This window comes from Astyanax mexicanus, chromosome 7 (assembly GCF_023375975.1).
Source record: "Astyanax mexicanus isolate ESR-SI-001 chromosome 7, AstMex3_surface, whole genome shotgun sequence".
In the NCBI taxonomy this organism is placed as follows: domain Eukaryota; kingdom Metazoa; phylum Chordata; class Actinopteri; order Characiformes; family Acestrorhamphidae; genus Astyanax; species Astyanax mexicanus.
The window spans coordinates 27730294-27745261 of NC_064414.1; the positions used below are offsets into that span (position 1 = coordinate 27730294).

The 14968-nt window shown below is 36.4% G+C and overlaps 2 protein-coding genes across 2 annotated transcripts; both read right to left on the reverse strand.

Moving 5' to 3' along the window:
• On the reverse strand, positions 1 to 7850 carry LOC103043568 (serine protease HTRA2, mitochondrial). The gene is made up of 8 exons (XM_007236418.4): positions 7151 to 7850; positions 4512 to 4716; positions 4209 to 4403; positions 3269 to 3301; positions 3005 to 3113; positions 2847 to 2916; positions 2669 to 2764; positions 1 to 1094 (listed from the first exon to the last, which is right to left on the reverse strand). Exons 1-8 carry the CDS (start codon positions 7612 to 7614, stop codon positions 929 to 931), a joined length of 1338 nt encoding a protein of 445 aa, XP_007236480.2. The 5' UTR covers positions 7615 to 7850; the 3' UTR covers positions 1 to 928.
• Positions 7851 to 9696: 1846 nt separating this feature from the next.
• Positions 9697 to 13168, reverse strand: mrps26 (mitochondrial ribosomal protein S26). Its single transcript, XM_007236415.4, has 4 exons — positions 12816 to 13168; positions 11461 to 11607; positions 11106 to 11229; positions 9697 to 10058 (listed from the first exon to the last, which is right to left on the reverse strand). The coding sequence occupies exons 1-4, from the start codon at positions 13034 to 13036 to the stop codon at positions 9927 to 9929; spliced, it is 624 nt and encodes a 207-aa protein (XP_007236477.3). The 5' UTR covers positions 13037 to 13168; the 3' UTR covers positions 9697 to 9926.
• Between the last annotated feature and the right edge of the window lie 1800 nt (positions 13169 to 14968).

Genomic DNA, 14968 nt, shown 5'->3' on the forward strand with positions numbered 1-14968 from the left:
TACACATCTTTCCATACACCAGTCCCAAAGTATACTTTTGACAAAATTCAGAACAAAATACTCATTTTGATGAACAGTTTTAAACAGGCAAGGTAAACTAAAAAATGGGGAATGAGGAATCAGGAGTAATTTTTGTTTTCTCAAATGAAAAAAGCATCCAAATGCAAAAAGAGTAAATAAAACAAAAAATAAAATCTCTTATCCAATTTTCTTTGATCTAATTTTTGCAACTTTTTTTTGTACTCAATTGTGCCTTTACATACAATGGAAATCATTGTAGCTAAAAACATAAGGTTTGCTGCCTATTAGTCTTCTAATAGCAGGAAAATCTTAAAGAGCAACACATTGTTTTTTTTTATTTCATAAACACAGTATTGTTTTTTAATTATTAATTTGCATGTAAATATTGATGTTAGACATTGACTGATTTTGAGTTGGAACAGTTCTTTTACTTAGATCTTATAATTGTGATTTGACATTTTGTTTTTCTGAAATGTGATTTTAACAATTACAATATATCACCTTCCTTACAGTATTGCAATATATTAAACGGTATCCCATGTATCTTGATAAATCATTCATCATACTGTCAAGTTCTTCCCATTATAATTCTTCCCTATAATTCCATCATATGGTCTATTGCCTGTTTATGTGTCTATTCCCATCCCAAACTCCACTTTTCCTAGCTTGTTAATCCAACACAAATTACAGAACCATTTAATATGAAACGCGTAACTTCATGTATTCTTTCATACTGCTCCACACACTAATTTCTATCTTTCTCACACAGACTAAAATGTCCCCAAGCCATATCTCCTTCCATCTACATTTCACATAAACACACTCAACGTTTCTATCATTCCATCATTCCTCTTCATCCACTACTTCATCCCAATAATGAACAACACAAAAATAGATCATCTCAAGGTCACTCTGTAAACTCAGGAACCATGTGCAGGATCAGAAGGTCTTCCCCCCTGCGGACCACCATCTTGATGCTGTCGCTTGACCGCACAGCATTGTAGATCTCCTCTGACGTGTTCACTTTCACACCATTGACCTCCAAAACAATGTCTCCTGGCTTCATTCCCGCTCTTTTAAAAAAAAAGTAGATACACAAAATGAAGTTAGGTCACATGATTTAGAAGCACAATTCAGGACACACTTTCTTACTATAGCTGTGGTAATTTTGCAACAAAAAAAAAAACGACAGTGCGCCTCATAATCCAGTATACTTAATTAAGAATATTGTATAAATAAATAATAGTATAATAATAATCCAGTGCACCTTATTTATAAATTTTACGAGCTGGGTTGTAAGGAGCAGTAAAGCCACTCTGCAGAAATACAGCATTATAAAGGAGTTTTAATTAAGTTTCTCCAGCACTAAGGGTGGAGCAGTATTAGCATTAGCAGCTAACCGCAGTGCTAGCTCTTTCACCATTCAGAGGTGAGTATATTGGGCTGTAGTCTGCACGTTTAATGTGTTAAAACAAGCGACAAACCGCTAGCTGATAGCACCCTGGCTTAAAGAAACACTCAAGCAGCTAGCGTTGCAGCTAATCGGGCTGTTGAAAATATTGTAAATTCAAGGTTACTGTAAAATAAACTGAAGCGCTTTACTCACACAAATACAAAAACAAACTGTTTTTAGGACAGATATCTGTGTAGATTAACATCCAGTGCTTATTTGACTTGCTTTTTTGTTCTAAGAATTACAGTTTTGTTTTATTGGGTGCCTAATTATACAGTGCACCTTATATATGAAAATAGACCAGAAAATAGACATTTATTGATAGTGCCCCTTATAATATGGTGCGCCTTCGTAAAGTACAAGGCAAGCATATTACAACATCCTGCCTAAAAATGTGAATATTTTGCCTAAAATACAAGCTAAAATTTAGAGATTTTTGTGGTTGGGGAAAAGAAAGCAAAGTAGAATCACTATGCTCCTAAATGAACTAATGAACATTGAGGAGAGTGGGCTAATTATCTTGTCCACTAAGATTTTTACTTTAGGTTTTACATCAGTGTCATCAGGGTCTTGGGAAGTTGCTGTTTATGAAATTACAAACATTTATTGATTTTTTTTGTTTTGTTTCTACTGACTGATTCTACTGTTATTTTCTTATTAAATAAAATTTTAATATTTGTTTTGTCGCAGTAGTATACTCTTGAAATAAATGTAAAAACAATTGTGTTTTATTTTTATATCACCAGGAATATTGTTATTGCAAAAATACCCTAAAATATTGTAAAATTTTCTAATTTCTAATTTCTCATTTCTAATTTTCCTGTGGAGGCCTGCCGATTTAAATTTTCCTGATCTCTAATTTTCTGTTATTTTGTACATTATAATAATAATAATAATAATAATAATAATAATAATAATAATAATAATAATAATAATAATAATACAGAAACGTAACAAAAATGATTCCAAGAAACTTACAAAATTACTCTTAAAGTTTCACGGAAATTATACAACAAGCACAAAAAAAAGAGTGCTTTTAAGAATTATGACAACAGTATTGTGTATGATAAGATATGGCACATCCCTCATGTGATGAACAATCAATGAGTGATAAAAATAATGCAAGCTAACAGATGCAACAGAAATAAGCAGGAAGTAGGCTTTCATCAGTGGCATCATTTTACTCCTGCTTACCTGTGTGCTGGAGAGCCAGAGATGATGCGATGTATGAGGATTCCATGGGTCACGTCAGGAAACAAGGGGTCTCTCATTTTCAGCTCTGCAATAATACTGCAGGAATAAAAAAAAGTGTGTCATTTGTAAGTGTGTGACATTAATATATTTTAGTATTGTATATATTGTAGTTTGTTACCTTGGTGTCAGAGTTAACATCATCACTCCTACGTAGCGCCGCTTGGTCGTGGATTCACTGAACCAGGACTCTAAAACCAAAACCAATATAAGCAGTGAGCGACCCCTGAGTGACTGCATTAACTAAAAATAGCAAAATGTAAAAGGACCCGTCCTTACTCTTTTTATCTGCAGCCTGATTAAGGAACACACGTACTCTGTCTGAGGGGATGGCAAAGGAGATTCCAGCTGTGACCTTCATAGTGTTAATGCCAATTACTTCACCATCCTAAAGATCACAGAGGGCAGAAAGGCAATTATGAGACTCCTTCTGTGCAAAACTCACTGTTTTACTGGGGAAAAAAATATATATAATATATATATTTTTATAGGTTTTTATAATGGTATACACTATATTATGTCTGACGAACTTGATTCACTTACCAAATTAATAAGAGGACCACCAGAGTTTCCAAACTGTTAAATGACAAAGCAATTAGATTGATCAGAACTGAGTTCAAAGCAGGTGATTATACATGAATGAGTTAAGCACATATACTAGGGTTGGATGATATTGCCAAAAATTATATACATGTTTTATTTCAGTCTAATTTTGTTTGGTAAATTTCAGTCAACACAATATAATTGTATATTATGAACAACATTCATGTTGATAACACAATTGAGATGTAGGGTAGGTGAGGTAGGTGTGTGTATCAAAACGTTCTGTTTACACTAATTAAAAATCTAAAAATCTTTACTTTCTAGACATGGACTACCCACCTTTGTGTATTTACATAGGATCTCCGGTGGATTTTGTGTTTTACAGAGATTCTAAGATTAGGTCAGTGGCTGAACTGCACATGTTGTAAAGTAATATATGAAATTGCAAAAACTGTTAGTGTAAAAAATTCTGTATTTTAAAACGTTTCTAACTGTTGTCTGTTTCGCTGGTGTCGCAGTGCTGTTAGCCAATCAGAGGTGATATGTTTGCATGTATGAATATTCATGAGCAAGAGCCAAAATCCAATGAAAAGTAACTACTGTATTGTAATATGTATCATATCAGCAAGTTCTTTTTAATACCCAGCCCCAATATGAACAATCCAAAATAAATTTGATCAATATATACTTAAATATGGAAATGTGTTTTAAAATTAAATCACTGTTACTGAAACTTTTTCTATTGTGATTTAACGTGATATTGAACTACTATCCAGGCCTACATACACATAAACTATTGTAAACTAAGGTTGTTTAAACAATTTACATTTTGTCTCTATCCCTCCTTGGAATAAGGCTTAAAAAAAAAAAAGACTGTCTGAAAGTCCCAGAATCACTTAAGAAAACCACTGGAACAGAAGATTCAGAAGATTGTGCTTACATCTATGGTAGCATCAGTCTGTATGTAGTCCATGTTGGGGTTGGACAGACCCAGTTCTTTGCTTCCTCTCTGAGTTGAGCTGACTATCCCAGAGGTGATGGTGTTTCGTAAAGCGAAAGGGCTCCCCATGGCAACCACAAACTCCCCCTGCCGCACTTCCGATGACTGGGCCAGACGCAATGTTGGCAGAGGATGCTTAATACATAAATACAAAAGAACAATGCATGAGTATCAGAATTACACAGAAACATGAGCTGTAAATAATCATTTTAAAATGTTTCTTTCCCAGTAATCCACTCTAACCTTGGGTTGAATTTTAATGGTTGCAATGTCTGCAGCTTGGTCCACATCCTGCACAACAGCATTGTAGGTCTCTCCACTGGTGAGTTTGACCCGGACGTCACGCTTGTTGGCTACTACGTGGGCATTGGTCACTATTAGTCCATCGCTACTGACGATAAAGCCGGAACCATTCGAGACGGCAACATCTCGGCCAGAGAACATATGCCTGCTCAGAAAAGATAAACAATATGGGATGGTGTGTGTGAAACTATAGTTAAACAATTTGTCACCTAGTTTACTTAACATGATGTCAGATTATGGGCAGTTGCCCAAACCGTGATTAGACCAAATCATAGACTAGCATTTAAAGGGGCACTAAAACCCCTCATTTCTGCTGACTCCACTCTCAGCTCAATTGTGAAAAATGCAAAGAAATGGGAGGAATAGTTTGGGAGGGGAACTGGGTGATGTATAGGTTTAGAAGCAGGGCAGGAGGGAGAGATGATTGGCTGAGCTGCAGCAGCAGCAGTGTGCCTCTGACAGAGGTGAGACACAGATGGTTGGACGTCAACAGGGGGCAGTATTATTGATTGATTGTCTGCATATTTTGATGTGTCCATGTCCAAAATAATCCTCTCCTGTAACATAGTTGAAGCTGAGAGGGCGCTGCAAAGGCAGAAATTACCATAATAATTTTTAAAAGTTAGGAAAGGTTAATAAAAAGTTTAAGCAGGACTGGTATGTTTCATTACTTCAAAGGAACACATTTCAGTTAATGGAAAAATATGAGTTAGGGTTTAGTGGCTCTTTAAATCTCCACTAAAAATGCTGTACAGTCCAATAATTCATCACCTCATTCATAGACCACATCACTGAGCCTTAGGTGTTCTTGACCCGGACCCCTTTATATCGGTTGTCCTTTCTTGTCCACTTTTGCAAGGTATCGACCACTGCATACAAAAAAAACGCTACTAAGCCTGCCTGATGTTTTGGATATTCTATAACCCAGTTGTCTACCCTATAGCCTATAGCTGTATATCCCACCGATTGACTCTCAGTTTCACTGTAGAAGATAATCGATTAAGGTTTTACAGCATTTACCCATCCAGAGCAAAAGCTAAGAAAGGTCATGTGATGTCAATGAACCAATCATTTAAAATTTGATTAAAAGTAACTAAGGACGTAATCAAATTTCACGTTGAATCCCAAATCCCAAATCACAAGTTGTGAATACGTTCAGTGGCAATTTGGCCTACAACTCAGCCAACATGCTCATGTGAGGCTCATATATATGGAAAGTGAGCATGGGCTCTGAATGGGTTTATGTAACATGTTGATAAAAACCGAGCTAAAGTAACGTTATTATGGAGACTTTTTCTCTCAACTGTGAACACTTTTAGAACGTTATGTAAATATTATCTTCTCTTAACATTGGGTGAGCTTTAACCTATTTTGTGTAACATTTTTTAAAACATTACATTAAATGTTATTGTGGGAACTTTGGATAAGGTTGTGTAACATCTGTGCAACATTACATTAATGTTATTGTGGGAACGCTTTTGTTTAAACTTTAAACAAGGTTGTCTAACATTTTTTAGAATGATACATTTAACATCATTGTGGGGACATCTCCTAACATTAGGGAAACTTCGAACAAAGTTGTGAAATATTATAGAATGTTGCATTAATGTTACTGTGGCAATGCTTTGTCTGAACATTGGGGGAAATTTAAATAAGGTTGTGTAACATTGGTAAAACATTACATTAATGTTATTGTGGGAACGTTTTATCTTAACATTGGAGGAACTTAGAATGAGGATGTGTAATTGTTTTAGAACAAACATTAATGTTATTGTGTAAAGGTTTTATCTTAATATTAGTGGAACTTTGAACATGGTTGTTGTGGAAAGTTTGAACAAGGTTGTGGAACATTTTAAGAACGTTGCATTAATGTTATTGTGGAAATGCTTTGTCCTAATATTGGGGAAACTTTGAATAAGGTTGTGTAACATCTGTAGAACATTGCATTAGTGTTAACGTGGGAACATTTTGTCTTAACTTTGAACAAGGTTGTGTAACATTTCCTAGAATTTTCCGTTTAATTTAATTGTGGTGAAGTCTTCTCATAACAATGGGGAAACCTTGAATAAGGTTGCGTAACATTATAGAACGTTGCATTGATGTTACTGTGGCAACAATTGGTCTTAACATTGGAGAAACTTTAAATAAGCTTGTGTAACATTGAAGTAACTTTATATAATGTTGTGTAACATTGGAGGAACTTTAAATAAGGTTGTGTATCATTGGAGGAACTTTGAATGAGGATGTGTAACATTGAAGGAACTCTGAATGAGAAATGTGTATTTTTTTTAGAATGGTATATTATTGTTATTGTTGGATTATTTTCTCTTAACTTTGGGGGAACTTTAAACAAGGTTGTGTAACATTTTAACAACGGTAACCACATTAATGGTACAGTGGGAATATTTCCTCTTAACATTAAGGGAACTTTGAACAAGGTTGTGTAACATCTGTAGAACATTACATTAATGTTATTGTGGGAACGTTTTGTCAACTTAAGGGGAACTTTGAACAAGGTTGTTTAACATTTTAACAACGTTACATTGATGTTACTTTTATAACGTTTGCTACTAACTTACCGTCCTACGATCTCGATGTACACTACAGCAGGCGTGGACTTCTCCACCACGTCTGCTATGAAGTTGTACTTGAAGCGAGGACTGTCTGGTTTGAATGGAGAAGCACACCGGGCTACAGGTAACACTGAGTGTAGTCCAGAGTTTCTGAGAGGAAATATTCTCTGAAGAATGTCTTTCTCCTGCTCGTCCTTAAAACTGAGTAAAGCGGCTCCACTCAGCCCGAGTCCTACAGCCACTGCCCCGAGGAAGCCGCTCCGAGCCCGGCTGCGCTCCTCCTGCGTGCCCGCCGCCTCCGGCTCCTCAGCTCTGGGGGTCTGTCCGCTTTCTCTCGCGTGTTTATCGGGAGAGCTGCTGGCTGAACCCCGGGTCAGTCTGAGGGAAGAAAGGCTGTATCGGGGGTCTCGTTCCCGGAGGAGCCCCGCGACCGTCCGCGAGAACACTCCACTCACACGAGTTGATCCCATGTTGCATCAGATCTGATAAAGATCCTCATATAAAGCCCTGTGATCAGTGATCCCACAGTCTGAAGACTGGAGAAGCTCCACTCCGAGAAGATAATTAATAAACACTGCAGGTCATAAACTGATCTTCACAGCCCGCTGTCTGTCACTGTTCATCAAATCGGCTAGTCTCTCTTATCGCATTAGTTACAACTCAGACTAGCGGAAGTAAAAACTACTGTCTCTGGGTGTCGCACATGCGCCCATCAGCTCAGTGCTGCGTCCTGACCCGCACACCGCCCATTTACGATTCTCTTCCGGGTTTGTTTGTCCACCAGGGGCGCTCCCGAGCGAGTCAAAAAATTGAATGCCTTCATATCACAGACTGTATATAAATCTATGGCTCATATGGAGCAACTGAGAATAATCCAAGAGTTCATAAATATTCAATCATTTATATACGAAAACATTATTAATTTCCTCATCTATGAAGAATATCAAAACATTTAATACCAAATACATACTTTTAATAAGCTGTTAAACTCCAGTTATACACCTTTTAAAAATGCTCTAGATGTAACTCCAGTTTACAGTAGCACTTTAGCCCTATCTGGACGGGATTAGTTTCTCAAGCAGGTCCTGGGGTAATTTTCTCTTTCATGGGGGCATCCTTTGTAGTTTTATTCTCGTCTAGAACGATCATGTATGTGTTTTTTAGATGTCCTGAATTACCTACTGTTTTTCACTAAACTCTGTGGTCCTCTGGTAATTTTAGTCGTGTCACCTCACGTTTAATAAAATAGCTCCACCCACCATAATTACACTTTGAGTGCATGCTTCCACAAAGATCCATGTAAACACAACAGCAAGTGAAAATGGAGGAGCTACTGAACATGATGTCACATGACCAAGAAAGCCAAAAAACTCACTGGTCCTGTTTTTTCAATTGCAGTCCAGATGCAAGAGTGAGTAAAAAAACTGAGTAAAACTGAGAAACTACTCCAGTCCAGATAGGGCTTTAGACTGTATTGCCCCAAAAACTGTTTGCTGTAGAAAAATGAAAATATATGGGTGTTTTCTCAAATAATTGTCTAACTTTTTTTTTCAGGAAACACACAAAAATTGTCATGGATATTTATTATTTTATATATTATTTAAGCAATGGTTTAAGAACCAACCAAAAACAATCCCTATTCAACATTCTAAGAATACTGATTGAAAACAGTAAAAATTAAAAAAGCCTTAAATATTAAAATCTTTCTAGCTAGCTTTATGGATGTAGCCAATTTACTGTCTAAAAATGTAGACAAAAATGCAAACTAAAAGACTTAACAACTACACTATGTACAGCTCATAGCCTTTATTAATAAGAAGTAAACTTTACATTATAGAATCTCTTAACACTTTCCAATTGGGGATTAGCCCTGAATCATTGGTGTGCCCAAAATTTGTGAAAAAAAAGCTATTAAATTTGCCTAAGTAACATTTTATTTTGACTTAATAAAACAGCTTAAATCATTCTCTGGACATAGTCCTAAACTGGTAGAATCGATTTATATTATCTACTGAGGGTGGATACGATTTTACCACAGGTGGCTATGCAGCATCACAAGGAGATGATTTAGGCAAACAAAACAAAACAAAACAAATTTTGCAAGGTTATTTTTCCACCTTGATATTTTAGGGGCATCATAAAAACTGATCTTTATCAAAGTAGAAAATACAAAATAAAAGTTCAGTGCCAAAATCTGTAAGGCACATATCAATGGACAAACAAAGTATTATTATTATTACTACACATTATTAAAATACACTGCTCCACTTTTAATATTGTTCCTGTTCTTTTTCTCTTGCAACATTTCAAAATGCAGGTATACACAGAAGTGTTTTTACTCTGATCTCACTAATTACTGCCTTCAGTATTCCTTGATTGGCTAAAGAGGATGTGTTGGAGACCACACACTTAAACTATTTAAAAATGGTTGAAAACCAAGTTGACAAAGTTGATTGTTAGAAAGTTTGTTGGAAAGTTCTGGAATGAAACACCAGACTCGACAGTGCCACTCCAGCTTCTGCTGGATAATAGTATAATAGAAACAAAACTCATTTGGAAATTGACAAATAATAAACATATTTAATCATAATTGTTACAACTGTGTAACTCGTAGCACAAAAAACATTTAGAGCACGTACAATGTACAGATTACCCACAAGTTACCTTTTCTCTCTGAAAACAAACAATTGTTACTGTATACAGAATGCCTAAAGTTGTTTTTGCTGCAGTAACAAGACATGCGTAATTTTCAGTCTCTTCCCAATGTATTGGTCTGCATCCCTTATTGAAGCATTGTCCTTTTTTCTGTTTTGCCCGCTTTATTAACGGCAAAGTTGTAGTTTTTCGGATTGTCCAGCGCCTCTTCAATCCGCTCATCCAGATTTTCCAGTGTAATGAAGTTCTTTGCCTCCTCCTGGAAAAAAGATGTTGGTAGGTATGTTGTGATAAAGATGAAGATAGATGTGTACATGAGAGGATATTAGATTTTAGCACTATGAGCAAAATAAAGGTAGAGTATCAGGAACATTAAACAGCGTTCTTCAACCCTGGTCCTGGCACCCCTTAACGACCACATTTAAGGGCAGAGGCCTCCAAATCTGAACCAGTTTACAGTGCTGGACTCTTTGGTCTTTGGTAGGTTTCACACAAAGTGGCTAGTCAATTACATTAACTGTTTCCTTACCTTCCAGCAAGAACAAAATCCAGGACAGTACACTGGATTCAAGGTCCAGATACTAAGATCTCTGTTTTGGAGGATTGCCTGCTTTAACACACCCACTGCAACTCTGAAGGTGCTTGTTAATTAGCAGATTAGTCATAAATGTGTGGAGAAAAAAAGCCATCAATATGCAGGGCAGAGGGGGGCACCAGGACCAGGAATGAATAACTATAATTTTTATTCTTTTTAAAGATTTAAATTTTTTAAACATAAATTCTTATGTGCATTCCTTTATATAATTAACATATGCTTGTCAAAAGCACTAATAAGGTCGTATTATACATTTCTTAAATATTATCTAATACTTTATCCAATGCTGTGCATCTCATATTTGACATTAATGTATTCACACATGTATGTTTTTTTTTATCTGTACAACAAAACTAGCACATAAAAAAACACTTTGCATTGTGTATCACTGTGCCTGCAGCAAACACCCTCTGCATGGGATCCTGGCAGCTCAGAGGAGCAGGCACAGTGATAGACTCCTCTCTCTCTGCTGTAGGACTGAGAGGTTCTGCAGGTCATTTGTTCCTGCTGGAATTAGACTACTAAACACCTCAAGTGTGTACTTAATAAGCACCATTAGCATTTTTTGGACCTGGGTATGGACTTTTTTATGCTTTTTGTGTTACTTCTTTATTAGTATTACTATTATTATTATTATTGTGCTGTTGGACAAATGAATTTCCCCATTGGGGATTAATAAAGTATCTATCTATCCATCTGTACTGTTCTCACCTGTAGCTGCAGGATCTCCATCTCTTTTTCTTGGATATATCTCTCGAACTCTTGCTGACGCAACAATGCTTCCTCTCTCCTTCTCTGTTCAGCAGCTTCAGCTTCCTTCTGCACACGTAATTCACTAACAGACAAATGTAAAAAGATAGAGTATGAACTTAGGGTATGTTTCTTTTACTGAAGTTTTGAAATATTTGATGCACAAATTGGAGAACATTACCAAATAGAGGATAGCATATTAGTGCCTACAAAATATATTATAATATAAATATATATAATAAAAAATGTTACCCTATGTACCCACACCTAATTTTTTTCTGTAGTATTTCGCACATTTAATGACAATATTACTTACCGGATTTTCCTCAGTCTGAGGTTCTCAGCATCATTCCAGGCCATTAATGATCTGTGTTCTTCAGATTCCTGCTTGGCTCTCTCCTCTGCCAAAGAACCGGTCTCTTCTTCATATCGTTTCCGCAGCATCTCCTCTTTAAACTCCATTCTGAACACACAACGCATATGGTAAACTGATTATATAACAGGGGTGTAAACATCCCAATCATTCTGGAGTAATTCTACGATTCTACTCGTCATAAGATGTAACTAAACGAAACTGACAACCAACATAAAGAACAGCTCAAACTGCATACTGTACCATTATACTAACGGTATATATAAAACAATATATGCCATTAGTATTACACATGATATTGTAAAATAAAAAATATTGAAATATTCATCTACAGTACCAGTTCAAATTTTGCACATGCCTTAAATTCAGTGTTTTTTCATTATTTAAAAACAATTGGCATTGTGGATTAATAATTAATGTCATCCAAACTAAATAGACAAGAATATGTTTTATATTTTAGATTCTTATAAGTAGGCACCTTTTGCTTAGATGACACCTTTGACACCTTCTCAGTCAGCTTTATGAGGTAGTAACACCTGAAATGGCGTTCAGTTAACAGCTGTGCTAAACTTGTCAAGAGTTAAATTACTTGAATGTCTTGTCCTCTCAATGTGTTTGAGAGCATCAGTTGTGAAGTTGTGAAGAAGTAGAGTTGGTAAACAGTGAATAGCTCTATTTGAGTAATGTCCTGATTCATATTATGGTAAGAACTTCTCAACTAAGTAAAGAGAAAATAATTTAAGAAATGAAGGTCAGTCAATCTGAAATATTTTAAGAACTTTGAAAGTATCCTTTGAAAGGAAGTGCAAAATGTACCTTTGTTGCACAGGATAAGTTCATCAGAGTTACAAGCCTCAGAAAACACAAGTAAACAGAACCCCAGATAAGAGCCACGTAAATGTTTCACGAAGTATTTTGGTTTGTTTATCACTTTTTAGTTAATAAATGATTCCTTTCCATGTTGGTAATGTGTCAGAAGCACCTTATATCATTTAAAAATAAAACCACTGAAAGAGAAAGTGTGTCCAAACGTTTGACTGGTACTGTATTTATCACTAAAGCGTTGAGTAATAAATGAATAATACTATCAAAAATAGAATGCAGCTTTTTTCACTTTACATTTAAAGTTACCCTTTAAATATGATTGCTTATTTGGAGAGCAAAAATATGCCATCATTTTTTTCAGTTTTTTCTCAGTTTAAAGCTTAAATTAGTTTTTAAAGTATACACTTATAAAAAACTAAAAGACCTTGTTACTGAGACACACACAAAAACACACACCCTGCAGCTCTGCTTACCTGAGCGCTCTCATTATGAGGTTATATTCAGTGAAGCGCTCCTTCAGGACCACCATCTCCACCGGGTCCACCGGAGAGGGGGTTTTGATCCGCCCGGCTTTAGACTTGGCTTTGGGGTCGGTTCTGGACTTTCTGCCCCGGACCGTCTCCAGCAGAACCCCCGCCCGGGGAGACAGGAAGCGGACAACCGGAGTCCGGCTCCGGACTACAGCCTGAAACATCGCTCAGTCAGATCTACAGTCAGATCTACAGAACAGCTGCTGGAGCAAAGCAGAGGACAGACCGCACGCAGACCTACACAACCCTCAGCCCTGCGCACGAGGCCGCCATCTTCACGACCTTTCACACAGGAAGAGCTTCTCCTGCCGCAACAGAGTCTCCTTTTTTTAGACATATGAAAAGACTTACAGAAACAGAAAGATTATTACAGAATTTGAAAACACAATGAGCAGATGTATCACTACTACAGGTATATTAATAAACCTTACAGTGGAAGTTAAAAAAAAAAACACTAGACATTTTTTTTTTCCAAAATTAAAAATAAAAGGACAGGCAAAAGATCAAAATAACTTAAGGGCATTTTTTACCATCCATTAATCTTAACGATTTGTACTACAGGACCAACTCATTTTTAAATGCTAAAAACTTTGGATTGTTAAAACTGCATTTTTGAATATAATACTTAAAATAGTAGTGTTATGAAGTATCGGACACCGCCAGATGGAGCCCGCGAGTGATTACCCATTAAGAGAGGACTCGCTCGCGGACTCCCTCTGGCGGTGTGCGGTAATTCTCTGATAGAACGGGAGGGATGTAGTTTATAGTTTGAGATAAACGGCTAAAAACCTTAATAAATGTAAAATAATAAGCTAATTGCTCCGGATATCTATTTAAAATTGAATAGGATAATGATGTGTGTTTCTAAAAAGCCAAGATAATGTAAGTATATAAGTCTGTTTTATACAGTAAACAGATTTTAGGCAGTAAAAACGCTAGTGTTACTGCTACTGTGCCCTGACCGGTTGCTAGTGTTCGGTGCTAAAGCATTTAATATTGTTCTGTGTTGATGATATGAGTGCATTTTACAGTATAAAAAATATGAAACATGTATAAACTATGATTTGTTCAGTTGCTCAATATGAACAAACACTGTGCTGAATTTTTAGAATACATTAACTTAAATAAATACCAAGGAGGTTCAAATGATAGAAAACTGATGCACTGTAACTGAAGCTCCCCCCTGTGTTACTCTGCCACATACAGGTAACCTAGCAACAATGCAGCACTTACAAACCAAACACAAAACAAATGCGATGTCCTCATACACCAATGGGAGGCGCTAGATCCCACAGACACAGTGCAGAAACGCCATTTCTCCAATAGGCGGCGCAGATAAAGACACAGTCCACACAAATAAATAAGCCCAGCGATTCGAAAATAGTTTGTGGGGGCATTTCTTTTTCTGCCAGTTTCCACCATGGGAGGTTGCTGGATTAATGTGTGGAAAAAACACTTTTAACACGTTAATTTTTAGGTACACTGTAACTTACAATATGCAAATATCCTGTCTGCAACATTTTATATACCAACAGGTAAGAAAGAGAATTCATTTATTAAGACACGTTACAAATTCTGGCTGAAACAAGCAGAGTAGAGTTCAGTGGTTACCTACAATTATCTACACCGCTACATAACCCAAATTAGTGAGCCCAACTTGCATTTCTACAGTTTGGATGTGTGTCTGGTGATACTGACCTGTGCTGCTGGTCATTATACTGTAAACACATTACCATAGCTGTGAACAGCATAACTTGAATGCAAATGTAAAAAAAAATCTAAAAGTGTACTTATTTAAGTGCAACCTGACTTAATAATATGTTCATATATTAACAATAATATTGTTCAACACATGGTTTTCACATTTAACCACTGGACCCTTTTAGGGGACAGGTAATTAACCACACAGACAAGGCAGGGTTTTTTATTTAGTTTTATTGAGTAGGTATTGTTGGTTTTAGGTGCAGAGTAATGAAGTCCAGCACCAGGCTGGTCTGGGACTGGTGCTGGTGGCTTCTCTGCTCATTTTGAATCTCACTACTCATCGGCTCAGTTTCTCATTGTTTAGATGGATGGACAAAACAAAAGCAGATGAG